Below are 16,285 nucleotides of genomic sequence, written 5' to 3' on the forward strand. Positions count from 1 at the left end.
TTTAACATTTTCTATGCCGCGAACTGTACAGTAAATAATTACGATCAGGAAGATAATATCACTAGGAAAAGTTTGGAACACACATATTTAACATCAAATTAAACAAAATATCATGACTTGTTCTTTCGCCAACAACGATCACGGAAAAATCATCCTTGCATTGCTCACAAAATCTTTATACTTGCTTTTATAAGAACGAAAAACTAAACATACCCTTACTTGTTGCTGTAGTTTGGGCGGCAGCGGGATACTGTGTTGTGTAATTTGCTGTAGTTTGAGATGTATAAGCCGCTGTGTATGATGCAGCCTTCGGAGTAGCTTGCGTCACGGGCCTAGTTGTTGCTGTATATGTGCTCGTAGTACTAAATGCTGGTTTCGAAGCTGGAAAATAATTAAAAATAATTTTTCGTATCGTACAAGCACTTGGAATCTAAGTGTCAAGAGTTATCTAAACAAAATATCCAACAAAAACCAAATGACGCACATATCATGTCACTATAATAGTGATATCAACAATACCTTAAGAATTAATTATACGTACATCAAGGCGAGTATCGGAACGAGTCAAATACACAATCATTAGATGGTCTTAAGCTGAAACGGATCAACAAACTAAGGTTGGAAAATAAAGTTAACATCACCAGTGCTCGCCGGAAGATCGGGTTTATTACTCCGCATTTCTCAAGATCACTTAATACAACAACTTGATAAATTGTCAATAAATATCCAGAGAAAGTATAGTTAACATTATAGAAAACAGAAACAACCATAATCTACCAGTAAACAATCTTTCAATAATAGAAATACTCACTGGTAAAACAATCTATTTTCAGGTTTATACAAATGCTACAGTATCATAGTATTTGTATTCAAATTCAATTACAAAGCCACTGCAGGTGAATATCGTTCTAAAATAATGAAAAAATAAGTCTGCTTCAACGATTAAAAGTATATTACTAATTTTCAACAACTGAACTATTGTGAGAAAGGTTTTGTAAATGTTTATTGAGCACATATCCTTGAATTGTAGTTTATAATAGCATAATCCATTTCTAAAAAGTACCGTATATACGGAAAGTTGTAAATGACAAAATCAATACCAATGAAAATTTTAATACTTAATAATAATAATAAAATAATAATAATAATAATAAAATAATAAAATAATAATAATAATAAAATAATAATAATAAAATAATAAAATAATAAAAATAATAAAATAATAATAATAATAATAATAATAATAATAATGTCGTTAGATTAAAAACTTGGTATTCGACAAAATGTCGTATTAACTCTGTCAATCATATAATCAGACTGATTTTTTGTAGGAAAACGCCAGTAACAAATAATTGTACGCCAACGCAATAAGTAGCCTCTGTCTACCAACTGGCAATATTACATCGCAGCACGATAAGCGCTACGCGAAATATGGTATCAATTGAGCCAACAGTAAAAGGTCGGTATCATTAGCGCCATGGAGCTGCGTGTTAAATTGTTTGAAACTGGGTAAAGGAACGACCGAGAACGTGGAATATAAGTGATACAGTGGATAAAAAGTTAGTTTGCAAAAGTTGGAGAATTAAGACAATGATATTGTGTTTATATAAAAGTGAACCATACAATGAATTTCTTCATGAGGCAGACTGTTACTCCAAAGTGAGTGTTTTATGTGGAAAATATGGCCTCAATACTCTACACCACTAAGTTTGTTCTTGCTTTATGACAATGTGCCCGTTTACCAGGCAGGCTGCACTGACTTCTGATTCGAAAGCAAATGTGTGTGCTCAACTACACTCCCTATTCGTCCTGTTTATCCCCTTATAACTATTTTCTTTTTCTAAAATTGAGAACACGTTGAAACAACAACTCTTTCCTGATGTTCAGGACATCAAAACGACTATAAGTATTCACGATATGACGTAAATCTATGTGCAGAGGTCATCCTAGCAGCTTCTCGATTGTGCCATCTGCTATATCGCTTCAAGAGAACTGTATTTTGAATAAAAAGCAGGTACCATTCAAATATCTAGGTATACGAACAGCGTTTCCTCATTTTCATCTTGCATTTTGCTTAAGAAATTTAAACTTGCACCGCATTTGTAATTTTTTAAAACGTTTTTGATAGCAATAAAAATGGAAATTATCCATTTCAATGTTTTCTGTGGACCTGAAAAATGAAGTTGATATTTGTATATTATGAACCAGAGATGTTCACCCTCGCGAGGGTGGCCCTCTCGAGGGCATCCTCACCCTCAAGTTCCCTCGCCCACAGTGACGCGAGGGCGAGGACAAGTTTTGGCCGCGAGGCGAGGAAAAGCTTCGACGAAGAGGGCGAGGGTGAACGAGGGTGAGGGCCAAGTGTTACTGCGGGAGCGAGGGTGCACGATGGCTAGAGACAACTTCCTTCAGGAGAACGAGGGCACGCGAGGGAGGAGGACAAGCTTCATTAAAAGCAACTGTTTTGGAGTTTGCTGTTTGACCTCTTTTGGAGAGAGGCAAAATTTAAAATATCATCTGCCATGTCCCGTAGATGAAAGGTTAGTGTCATAGCAAGGTTATACATTAATCGTATTTTTCCTTTCAATTAATTGCAGTAGACAATTTCTCGTGTGTACGTACATAATTATTAAAAATAATAATGCAAATAAGAATAATATTTGTTTTTTCCCATGAAAGTTTCCGGGTAGAAATAGCGCTACATTAAGAAGTAAGTGTGCCTCATTGTTGCCCTCCCTGTGCTGGAGACGTTTTAGATAAGAAGTGTCTACTACACTGTCATGTTTAAAGAGTGTTGGTAGACAGACAGACAGTCACTCACGTCATTCTCACGTGCCTCCTGGAGGCGCTAAGCTCTGAGCGTGCTATTTAGGGAGGAACGGTGGCTCAGCGATAGAGAAATTACCTTTGTTCGAAGGGTCACATGTTCGATTCCCGTCCAAGTAAGTTCGTGGTGGAGGACATCGTGTTCGCAGGTTTTCTGGGGATTCTCCAGTTTCCTACCACATTCTCATTCAACTATTTCTTTCATCATTCACTTCTGTCTCCTTTAGCATTTAGCTTGCATAATCGTGGGATCTTAAACTAAAGATTTCATTTTTCATTTGCCTTTACGTATTTGTAGTGTAAGGAATCCTTGAGACAACGTTTGAAAGATATCATTTCATAATTGTGGGAATTACTGAAAATAAACCTTCCAACAATGATAGCTGCCAAAAATGAACCAAGACCAAAGTGATAAAGTGCACAAATTGGCCCCTAGGGTGGTTTCTTAAGACAAAGTTTCATATTTATGGCAATTAAAAAAAATTAAAAATTTTAACATTGTTAAGGTAGGACAAATGTATCTCTATTAGTGGTGAATATTAACAATATTTGAGCATCGAAATTAACCTTACAAGCACATTGACACATTTCAGTTTATATTTTAAAATACCAATTAACTTAGATTCACATTCAAATCAATGAAGTCATTCATGTCATAGGTTAGAGTGGGTATATATTTCCGAGTGATAATTCAACAAGTACTCGAATTATCACTCGGAAATATTTTAAGTGATAATATTTCATTTGCTGACGGAGTTTCAAAATTAAGCTCTTTAGATCTTTCCCTTTGAATTTGTTCAAATTCCTCAGTTACGCTACATACATCAGGGATGGCCAACATGTTGACTGTCAAATTCTGACAGATAGTCCGCGGCAGTCACTCTACCGCCACTCATCAAACCTTGATTTCACCCTCACCCTCGTGAGAGCCGCCCTTGTGTGGCTGAATACTTATGCTTGCATCGTAGTTCAAGGAACATTTTGAAGTAAAGGCATTGAATACTGTTGATAAATCATGTAAACTTCACTATCGACCGAGATCTCCATTGTAACAGTTGTTCCATTTTAGGTGTTCCAGAGTAAGTTATACGATGATATGTTTAGTTTCCTTTCTTTAGGACGTATGTTAAGCAAGGGCGGATCCAGGACGGACTTCTGGTGGGGATGGTGGGTTGTAATACTGCTACTTAGAGCTACTTTTAAGAGCTCCAAACTGTGGGATGCGTTTTATTTGTATATATAAAATGAAGTTTCCTCTTCTGGGGGGGGGGAGCGATCGCCCCTATCGCCCCCCTCCGCCACTGACGATAAGGAAATAATTCAACAAATAGGTTGAATAATTGATGCTCTGATCCTCACGAAGGAGGCCCTCTCGAGGTCTCCTTACCCTCAATTACCCTCGCCCTCAATGATATGAGGGCGAGGGTGCGCAAGGACGCGGAAAGTTGAGCACGAAGGCGAGGGCGAGCGAGGATAATGGACAACTCCTATCGCGAGGGCGAGGAAAAGCTTCGACAAAAAGGGCGAGGGTGTGCGAGGGCGAGGAGAAGCTTCGATGGCGAGGGTGAGGGTGCGAGAGGGCGAGGAAAAGCTTCGACGGCGAGGGCGAGGACAAGTTTCGACAGCGAGGGCGAGGACAAGTTTCGACAGCGAGGGCGAGGGTGCGCGAGGACGAGGACAAGCCTCGATGGCGAGGGTGAGGGTGCGAGAGGGCGAGGAAAAGCTTCGACGGCGAGGGCCAGGACAAGTTTCGACAGCGAGGGCGAGGGTGCGCGAGGGCGAGGACAAGTTTCGACAGCGAGGGCGAGGGTGCGCGAGGGCGAGGACAAGCTTCGATGGCGAGTGTGAGGGTGGGCGAGGACAAGCTTCGACGGCGAGGGCGAGGGTGTGTGAGGGCGAGGACAAGTTTCGACAGCGAGGGCGAGGATGAACGAGGGCGTGGGCCAACTGCTACTGCGAGGGCGAGTGAGGTCGAAGTAAAATGAACATCTATGTTATGAACACATACTAATGAAAAGCAAAACTGCTGGCCATTGGCTCTACATTTTCTTCCTTCAATTCCTTAAACTAAATTATATATACTGCAATATATACTGCTATTTTTCTTGCGAAACACGAACAATATTACACGGAGTTCTCGAAAAATTACATCCAAAGAGAGCTCACTTCGAAAGTAAACTGCCCCTTACAGATTTTTCCATAAGAAAATGATTTCTCATACGTTAGAATTATTAATGAAATATTTGTACAGTCCGCAGCAAAAAACCTGCAACATGAGCATGTAAGTTTGTGCAACTACGCCTAACAACCCAGGGAATCAACATAACGTCTAAATAGCACGAATCATGCAGTAGAAATCTCGGCGTCCTCCCATGCACACTTATTTTGGAGCAAAAGACTTCGTAGTTTCACAATAAACTTACATGCTCATGTTGCAAGTTTTTTGCTGCGGACTGTACATAAAATCACACAAGTTGTTACCTGTCAAAAACTCACCCCATGAGTAAACTACCCCTTGTAGATACTCATGGAAATTATTTATGCAACATAAGAATATTTATGAAATATGAACAAAATCTCCTGAGCCATTTCAGGAAGTACTGAAATGAAACTGTCCCCGAGACTAAGCTACCCCTTATGAATTTACTCCTAAGATAATTTACGCAACGTTGTAGTTAATGAAAGTTATTTTTTAAAAAATCGTCCAACAAAACTCACCGCGCAAAATAAACTACTACTACCACGTATTTTAAGTACAAATGAGTAATGACACATTCCCCCCCCCCCACACACACACACTTAATATTTCAATTATCTTACGTCAAATATGACCCAAAAAGGCTGAACCGTGCAGCAGTTTGCTACGTTCACAAAACAATGTTAGACAAAGTGGATATGAGGAAAGTAGCACAAAAGTTTGTTTCCAGTTGTAAAAAAAAGCACGCAGTTTTGACCCTATGAAGGTGAAAGTGAAGTAAACTGTATATGAAATATGAACGAAATCGCGTTATTTTTGAAAAAAATTGTTCGAACAAGATGTTTACGAAAACTAAAAATGGATCAAAAGATTGCGTTCTTGACAAATAATTAGTTGTTGGATCAGGGGCCACAAAATTTCTTGAACGGCCCCTAAATCGGGTTTTCGTATTTTCTACGAAATAAGCACATCATACTGATTTAGCTGACAGTTTGGGTTTGGCTACACTATATGTAGTTCTCCAGATATAAAACCTACAAGAAAATCTTTGGTCGAAATATATTGGATCTTTTGATTTTAAAAAGCTCACCAAAAATAAATCTCTCAGTTTTTCAGGACAAATGAAACATTTAGTCTAGGCATCAACTTTTGTCTAGAAAAAAGTGCTCTCCTTTTCGAGTTTAAGGGCAAATCATGTAATAATTTGGCGTCCGATATTTTTTGAATATATACCCATCACTGATCACAAAAATGCCGGATGCCAGGAAAAACACCTCACGGGAGAGAAGAGGGAGGAGGGAGAAAGCCGACATTTTAGCCGTTCCTATTATTCACTATAACTCCGTAACCATTGGAGCTAGACCATCCGAACTTTTTTTCATTTTGTTTGTCTAATTGTCTTTTACAATTTAATTCTAGTGCGTTTTTGAGCTATGGTTTTCTTGTTATTTTCATTTTTACTCAGTTTTGGTTGCGCGTGACGTCAGTTTTTTTAGCCACAGATTCTTTACAAGATGAAATTCGGAAAAATGTTTCCTCGACAAGTTTTTTGTTATTTTATGCTCTTTCAAAAAATGTATGCTTATATTATATTAGTGTAGGACTGATAGTGCCTGAGTTATAAGAGACTTTATTCTGTCGTGTACGAAACTGATCACAACGCGGCCCAAGAGTTACTTCCCACAAATCGCAGATATTAGCAGCTGATGATTATTAATATAATCTTGTCTACCTGCAAGTATATAATCCTGATGATTAAGTGTTATAATCTAATTAAAAATATCCATTTTTAATATTAGTTGAGGGGCTTTTCGGAAAATTTGGCTCCTCAAAGTTAATGCGAAGATCTGCAATGAAGCTAGGCTCCTACTTTTAGGAAAATACAGCATGGAGAGGTTATCTCCAACTAGTAACGCTCTGTAACAACATATAAAGAGATTCCATTAACAAACAGCTATTTGGGAAATGCTGATAAGTGTGAGATTGGTCTACCAAGGCCAGAAGACTCCGGATGGTACTTGGAGAACCAAATTCTGAAGCCAGTTTAGAAAACACTCGAAGATATTCCCAAGGCTTTTTTAGAGACTACCATGCATAACTGTCAGAAACTTGAGTGTGTAAGTTTGAAATGCAAGTGTGAGAATCGCGGTTTCTTGTGCACTCCAACGTGCAGTTTTGTGGAGGTCCGAGCGAGTACAAAAATTCAATCAGTTAATGAAGAGAATGCTGAAGACTGAATGATGCATTAAAGACATCACAAATTTGTTTATCCTTTTTACAATATAAAGGTAACCAATGAAGTTCTGTCGTCTTTTGTGGAGGTCTGTGTTCAATTGGCCCTCCCACCGTGAGTTGAGTGCGAATGGAAATAAGGCGAAGGCCAGTTGGTGGCGTGGGTATATTCTGGTTGTGGCATTTCAGTTACACCAAGAACTTGCGTAAGGACAGAGTGAACATGGAATCTCCACAGAGGATCATAAGAACGTGTATGCTGTATGGGTTCAAACTGGGATCAAATGCCGCTGCAGGGGGCGGAAGATATGCCGGGCCTTTGGTGAGGGTGTCGTGACTATGCGGATAGTGCAATGGTTGTTTAACGAGTTTAAGAACGGTGACGAAACACTCAAAGACGCACTACTTGCCGGAAGACCAACACACATACAAAATTAAGATCTTCAGTGTGCAATTGAAGCGAACAGTTGTCAGACATGTGAGACTCTGAGACTACAATTCAGTGAGAGTCGAAAAACCATTCGGCAGCACCTCCAACTTGGTAAGCACTACGAGACCTTTCACATTATCCGGCGATTTGCCAGACAGGGTAGAAACATTGCAAGCAATGGAGCTTTTCATATATGTGCAGCGGTCGCCGGACATTTATCGGGCGAGCAAAAACAGCAGGATCTACCTACTACAATCCGGCGCGGCAGATTGCCGTGTATAGCCAAGCGGGACATTACAAGCAATGAAGCTTTTCACATATACGTGGCAAACTGCCGGATGGTGTTGGGGGAGGAAGCAAGTGTTGCCAGGAAAGAGTAGAGTGGCTGCGATAATATGGATGCGTGTGTTTTACGTATATATGTGTCACGAGAAATGAAAAATGGTGGAATGAAGAAGGTAGGAGGAAACGGCAGATCCCCGAGGAAACCCATGCACGCGGTCTTTGTCCACCACGAAGTTCACTTAGCGCAAGCTAGGATCGAACCAGGGATCCCATGCACCACAGGTGAAAGATCTACCACCGAGCCACCGCGGCACCAGGTGTGCAGGATAGTCTAATGTTGTAACAAGCGTTGAGTATTGTGTAAGAAAGAAAGAGTAACAATAAATATGAGTTCATTCAATTATAAAAAATAACGAACGCTTTGGCATAAAGAACTCAAAGGCTCACCGTAGCAGTTCATTAGATTTTAACCTACAAAAAAATCAATGTACCATGTTTGTTATCAACCATCCTTCAAAGATCCTGCATTACATTGTCCAGAAGCCTTCTCTTTCGCCCAGCTAATAGTCGCCTTCTCCTAGGCTCTTTGAATAGGACTTAATGACTCGGTGCGTATTTCCCATACAAGCAATGTGTCATGCTTATACGTATTAACTTCACTATTTCTATAATACTCGGTGACCTGCAGTTGTTGTTAAGTAAAAGCTTGTGTAACGTTTTAATTCACCTGAATGTATGCCTCTTGCTCCAAATATTTTTAACAACATTTTATACTCGAAACCCCGCAGTTCCCGTTCTTATATTTGTATTAGTGATCAACTTCCACATTCATACAAAATTGAGCAGATTGAGCTCTTATTGATTTTAATGTTTTCGATATTAGTCAAGACAATAAAATGTTTTACAGTAGGGTAAAGATTAGTACGTAAATAATATGCAATACTTTTCTACAAGACAAAATTTTAAATCAGTAATTGTTTGTTACTCGGCGTTGATAGCTAAAAGAAACAGCAGTGCTATCTCAACATCAGCTGCGAGCGAATTGACGTACGAATTTAGCGTTTACATGATTCTGTTTATTAGAAAAGCTTCCCTCCCTGTGAAGGTCAACGACTTGCTTTCCCCCTTCTGCAATGGTACGTGGTGGGAGGTAGGGGAGTTTCTTATCAGGTTGCCTGGACAGACTTCAAATATAAACAAATTTAGTCGATTTTCAGATAATCGTCCAGAAAAAACACCTAAACTAACCGCTTCCCGATTTTATACAAACAAATGACATATCAGAGAACGGGCTTGTTACTGAAAAATTGATTTATGAATTAGACAAAATCATAGGAATAGTTTTTTGAAGAAATAGGAATTTCTTGTTTGCACTTTTTTTTTTTTTTTTTTTTTTACAAACATAGTTTGAATCATTGCTCTGAAAAAAATACGTAAGGTGTAATTTACTGTATGGGATGAGTTTTTTCGAGCAATTTTCTCAATCACATTTCATAAATAATTGTGTCATTAATAACCTAACAATATGACAACTCGTTCGTCCTGTAAACATTCAGAAGAGGTAGTTTACTCTTCTCCGACGATTTTCCCATTAACGCGTGACGCAATTTTGTTCATATTTCATAAATGAATGTCACATAAAGAACCTAACGATATGGTATAATTCCATCATCCTAAAAAGCTAGATGTGGTATATTACTTTTCGGGGCAATTTTTACCCTACGATTTTGTCGAGAATGACTCTGGCAATTTTGTTCGTATTTCATAAATAGCATAACTCGTTTGTCCTGAAAAGATACACAAGGGATATTTTATTCTTGGGGATGACTTTTTTGACGATTTCTCAGAAAGTACTCAGACGCTTTTGCTCATAGTACACATACAATTATTTCCTTAATAATTTTAATATATGGCATAAGTTATTTCTAACAGAAATTTGACCAATGGGTACTTTACTTTTGGACATAAGTTGCTTCGAACAAAATTTTCCAAAAACACATTATTTTATTCGCATTTCCCAAATAAATGTTTCAGTAATAGCTGCAGCCTAACACGAGTCAGTTTAAGAAATTCGAGCGAGAAAATTCAGTGTGTTTCATCCGTACCCATTCTTAAATATATTTTTAAATGTTACACCTAATCACAATTTTCCTAACAAAATCGAAACTTCTATTTAAATGTGCCTTGTTGTTGCCAAATGGTTCGAGTCCATTGGTTCTGGATTTGATTCCCGGTGAGAGTTAGTGTATTTTTATCCAACGTTAAGGTATAGGTAGTAAGTAGGTGCAAAGAGAAAAGTGTTGAAACAAGCCTAACCAACCTAATAAATAATACAAAGAAATAATACAATATTACGAAATTATAGAAGAAACGTTGTTAATATTAGATATTTGCGTGTGAGATTGTCCAACCGATGACTGTCAACTCCAAAGGTAAGAAAGTGAAACATCCAATACCAGGTTAATCAGTGGTCTCTAGGTAAAGCTATCCTACTAGAAGTGATTGAGATACCAAAAAATGTTGTAATCGCTGGGAGACATGTTAGGAGAATACATTGGGTGAGGGACTTTAATTCATGAATAGTCTGCACCTTCATTGGTGTATTGAAGTGCGTAGGTAGTGTGTGTTTAGCACATCGGGTTCCTTTGTTGTTAGTCCCAGCTTTCTAGACCGGATGCAGGTATTTCCGGTAGAAAATACAAGAAAATATACATTTCTATTACTATTAAAGTAAATAATTACACTCATTCCCTCAATGTGATACTTGTTTGTTTAACTGTATACAGAGAGCTGATCCGTGGAAGAATCGTTCATAATAATAAATAAAATAAACTCGACAAATATTCTTGTAAATAATAGGTAAAAGTTTGCGTCACACTGTTCATTTTGCTGGGCACGCCAGTGTGCCACGTTATCCGGTTGTGGCACACTGGAATATAGGGTATGGCTTTCTAATTTTTCCCAACTATTTTAACTGCTTCAATTGAAATGAATTTATAATAATAAGAGAGTGAATTTAGTCTTCTTACCCTTCGATTTAGAAATAAGGTGCGATAGAATTGTATATATAAAAAATAATAATACTCAGAATTTTATAGAGTAGTTTGTTTTATTCGAAATGACATACTTCCTGCAACTGTTTGGGTTGGAATTATTTGAAATCAAATCTAAGTTGTACGACCCACGGTTATACCGGCTAGGCTAAAGGACACGGTGATGATGAGAAATGAATGCAATGGTGGAATGAAAAATGTGGGGGAAACGGGAGAACCCCGAGAAAACCCATGCACATGGTGTTTCTCCACCACAAAATTCACTTGGTGCGAGCTGGGGTCGAACCAAGGATCCCATGCACAAAAGGTGAACGCTTTATCACTGAGCCACCGCGGTCCCTCTGAAATTATTTATAGGAGAGAGTGACTACTTCTATGAAAACTTGATATCGAACACATTTGTTTAAAAATACCAGCTTTTTGTGAAATATTGCTTAATATTCAGGAAAACCTAAGTCAATAATAATAATAATAGTAATAATAACTATTATTATTATTATTATTATTATTATTATTATTATTATTATTAATTAGCTTAAATTAAAAACTCTCTGGACCTTGTGCATTGGCACAATTCCACGAATTAAAAAGAATGTGTTTACTTCTCATATAAGTGCAGAAGAACTTAATCCCTGTTGCTTTCAATATAAAAAGAAAGTGTCCAACTGTCAAATGATATGCTACATAAAATGCCATATGCAACATAATGTAGTAGAGAGTCATCATTCCAGGTTGTCTAAAGAACACTTTCGTTTTAGCAAGAAAGGAAGAAAATAGAAAATACTCAGTTTTAACCTAGTAGAAAGTTTGCAGATTTAAGGGAAAATGCAGCAGAGTTGTTGGATATAAATGTAGTTCGGATAAATGGAGTAAGACACCGTAAATATTTTATTGTTTGAAATATACTGGGAGTGACCAAGCCATTACATATGGAAATATCGAAAGAGATACGTTAATGGTGTTAGTTGCAAACTTTTTTAGAAATGAAAAAATTAAGGAAATCTCTAAAACTCTGATATCACAGATCCAAATTGACTGACTGTTAAGTAAAACTGCTAAATCTGAGTATAGAAAAAAAAAAGTATTAATGACCTGTGTTACAGTTTCAGACATATCATTCTCATATCAAAACTACGATAGAAGTAAATTATGAATAAAGGTGAATTCACAGTTCTGGAATACCAACAAATGATTTTGCCAGATGTAACTTTTCGGAAAAATTTTTTATAAGGCTTTAGATTTATTTATTTATTTTTTTTTGTTGTTTGTTTGTTTATTAGCTTCCCCATGCCGTAAACGTCGCCAACTCCTAGTGGCCCACTTGCCGGTAAATGGCGATCGTCGATATAGCGACACGTCGAAGGATTGCCGCTAGCGTGCCACTAGTGACAGGGATTCGTCGAGTCGAAGCAGATATCTAGAATCGGGGGTATTGAAGTTACCACAACGTAAGAACGAGGACTTCATTTTGGTCCGCGCTCGTTTGATTTGTCACGGAGAATCGTAAAGGGACCAACATGAACTATCGCCAGTCATGTGCATGCGGTTATTATTGTATATTATTTTTTCCTGACGAATTGTTATTATAAGGACAATACTTGAGCTCCGGGGGTCAAGAGTAACTCTTGCCTTTTCATCATGAAGTGAAAAATCTTGAGGTGGGTGCGTATAATTGTATGAATTTAGTTGGCAACTGTCGCCGATCACTAGCAAGTGAATATGGGAGAACTATGAAAAAAGTAAATAGACGCTTGCCATTTTGTTATAAAATTACATGACGAGTGCATTTGATTTGATTCCGAACAGTTGTCTTCAAATATACAGGGTTAAAGAAGCACTCTGATTAGAAATATTAAAAAGACTTCAACGATTTATCACTCTACAAGCTGTGTCTTCATAATCGCCTCCGTGACGAATTCGGAAGAACACGCAATTAGTAACCCTAAAGTTGATGGTTCACGCCCAGCTCAGGGCACTTTCGTTTTATTTTTTAAAAAATGTTTTGGACTCATCTTGATGCAAAGAAATTACGTATATAGGCGATTTAACGTATTTTAGGGGAATAATTTTGTGGTTCGTTGGCGTTCCGTCGCTTCTCTGCCGGTGGTGATATAATTTTCAAAACGGAAGTGGGGCCAATTTTTGGCTGCGGGGCCGCCAATTTTTGGGGACATGTCACTAGTTGTCTATCGGTGGCCCACCGACGCTTACGGCATGGGATAGTCCCTTCACGAGTGAGGCAGATTGTAATCGACCAAGAGTGTTTTGGAAAAATGGGGAACATCTTCCGACTTCGACTTCTGAATAATCCGTTTAGGATCAGGTCGAATCAAGGCTGCGCCACGGGAAGGTAGAACAAGTGAGGCAATCGTTCCAAGCACTACGCTCGACAGCTTCCGTCTCATTCAAGACTCATACTCTTCAGGAAAAGTAACAAGTTTATTACTTGTAATTTATTCTTTGAGTCAAAGTATTTTGCAATAAACCATCGTTTTGTAAGATATTTTTACGATTGTATACTATTAATTTCGAAAATTGTACTCATAATTTCCCATCATGGATTTGAAAAAATTAAAGTTGGAACAAAGAAAGATCGATCCAAATGTCTCTTCATGTTTGATATGGAAGTCTCATCTTCATTATTTACCCTTAATTTATTTTAGTCCTAGGCAACGCGAATCGACGGGATGGCTCTAAGTGAAAACATTCATTTAGATGGTTAAGTAATCAGGAAATTCCTGCTGTTATTTCACGAAACACAACAGATCTTGAGAAAAAAAAAAGAAAAAAAATTTTGCTTACCAGGGGGAGGGAGTAAATCATCTGCTTACGTTTGCTTAACTAGGAAGAAGGCAAGGGCGCCGAACCTGGGGGGCCGGGCCCGCTCAAAGCTCATGTAGGCCCCCTTTGTATTTATGAATATACAATATTTGGCATTATTTGAGTGTAATTTGTCTTAAAATCCTCATATATATATCTTCTGCATTTTAATGTCCCCCCCCCCCCCAAATTTACAGGGAAATTGGTGTCCTTGGAAGATCTAGTGAAATGAATAAAAATGTGATAACGTAATACTTGAACAACTCTATCTAATGGAGGAAAGTAAATTAGTATTCAAAACTTCTTTCAGTTTTAAGCATTTCAAAGATTCTCGTAATTTAGTAGCCTCCCGGATTTGCATTTTTGAAGTACGGGAACTTTATCTATACCTTAACGTGGGAATCGGTTTCGGACCATGCACTTAAGCCGCTTTGCCATAAGAGGCACAAGGAGTTTTTCTTTCGATTTCCTTAGGAATATTGCGAATGGTATAACTTTTAAAACAATGTTTAAAAAAAAATACACATCGACATAATAAGATGATAATCTGATACCTACGAAATATATTGTTTTTAATTTGTTCTCACGTTTCCAAAACAGTACTTATGCTTTTTTTTATTCCAGCCTTTTAATATAAACATTTCAGACTATTGTCTGTTCTAGGACGATACAATTCTAGTTCATGTATATGCTAGCTTTGGAAATACAGAAGAGTTTCGCTTATCCGACATAAACAGGCAGGCAGAACGCTGGATAATATGGATGTGTTAAGAAAAGACCTATTAAAAGTAAAACTTATGATATAATTTTACATATTACGCATCTAATAATAATGTTTTATAACAAATAACTGCACTGCACTGAATCAGGGACGTATCCAGCGTGAGGGCCTGAGAGCTGTCTCTCCGAAACTCAAGCACTTTTTAATAAACTTGCCTTTACCCTTTTGAGGTTCTTTTATATCAGTTAACCAGTAGTCAGTGTCCAAACTTTGGGCAATGTGCTGCTGTCTTGTTATAATTCTAAGAACATACCATAATGCCATTATACCAGGTGCAGTGGCGTATTTAGGGGGTGGCTTCTGGGCTTAAGCCCCCCACAAAATCTTACTTAGTATAGTAAAGTAAATGAAATATCTTGCAGAATTTTCTCAGAGAAAGCCCCTCCCGAAATAAAATCGTAAATACGCCACTGACCAGGTGGAATTAAAGAACAGTTTTAAATAGGATTAACATTTCGTTTCCGTTCTGTTTTTAACTTTAATATATTAGAACGATACACTCCTTGTCTTCTTGCTATTGTTGTTATGTGATGTACGTAGCAGACAGTTTTCTTTAGTTACATTTCTCTCGAAAATATGTTTCATTTTGTTTGTGCTATAATGCAGTTTCCAAAATAAACCGGTTTATAAATAAAAAGTAGGAAAAAGTTTAAGAGAAGTACAGGACTGTTGCATTATTATTATTATTAATAATAATAATAATAATAAATAATAATAAATAATATTATTATTATTATTATTATTATTATTATTTAAAAACATTAGAATTACGTGCTTACGAGGATTCGTGTTGGGCCCCCTCCGAATAGAAAACCTGGATACGTGTCTGCACTGAATGATAGACGTATGAGTCAAGGTGTAGACGGGCGCGCTAGGCGATCGACTCCACAGCATGCAAAATAGATTAAGACCACAACTTGCAGATCTTCTTGCCGATTGGTGCTATTTGCAATGATATATCGGATCATACGGTATGTGGAACAAAGGATGGTCGGATAAGCGAGACCATGGTGTATTGGTGTTTCACGCACCTAAACCTGTAAAATGTTTGTATAAACAATTATCTTTCACTCTCTAGCTAAATTTGTGGTTATGATCACACACCTTGCCTCATAAAGTATAGTCTTATAAAGAAAAAATCTTTTTTTTTTTAGCTAAAACCTAAAGAAAAGCCAACTTCTTTTTTTTTTTTTTTTTTTTTTTTTTTTTTAATAATGGCAAACTAGTCCACTTCATCACGATAAATCAGGTTTGGTACTAAGATGTCTTTTTCTGTCCGTATATATCCTTCACACTTCGTTGGAGACAAAATTGTTTTTTCCCCAAGAAAAGAGGATGACAGAAACTATACAACAGCATGAACAGAAAACAATAACTATTAACAATAGTTCTTTAATCCTGGATAAATACGTCATTACAGCAAAATATCAGTAAGTTGTTCTTATTATATTGGTTCGGTTCTTATTAACATGAAAATTATAATGTTTTGTAAAAAAAAAAAAAGGATGGGATGGGATTCGATGTGGTGTCAAAATAATAAAATAACTACGACTCCGCCACTCTATCCACCTAGCCACGGAGGCTACGTTGTGTTGGCTTTTTTTTTTTTTTTTTTTTTTTTTTTAAAGAAATAATCTTCATAACCATGGTCCGTATCGCTT

General features: G+C 37.4%; 1 protein-coding gene across 7 annotated transcripts in view; it reads right to left on the reverse strand.

Moving 5' to 3' along the window:
* Positions 1-16,285, reverse strand: part of Zn72D (Zinc-finger protein 72D) — a 396,471-nt gene that overhangs the window by 248,008 nt on the left and 132,178 nt on the right. For 6 of the 7 annotated variants that reach the window (XM_081733834.1, XM_081733837.1, XM_081733835.1 and 3 more), the window contains one exon: positions 214-381. In XM_081733834.1, the coding sequence (XP_081589960.1) occupies positions 214-381 (168 nt within the window). The remainder of the gene's footprint in view (positions 1-213; positions 382-16,285) is intronic. The other variant, XM_081733833.1, reaches the window with a different exon arrangement.

The sequence above is a fragment of the Thermobia domestica genome, chromosome 12 (genome assembly GCF_964235325.1).
Source record: "Thermobia domestica chromosome 12, izTheDome1.hap1.1, whole genome shotgun sequence".
NCBI classification, from domain to species: Eukaryota; Metazoa; Arthropoda; class Insecta; order Zygentoma; family Lepismatidae; genus Thermobia; species Thermobia domestica.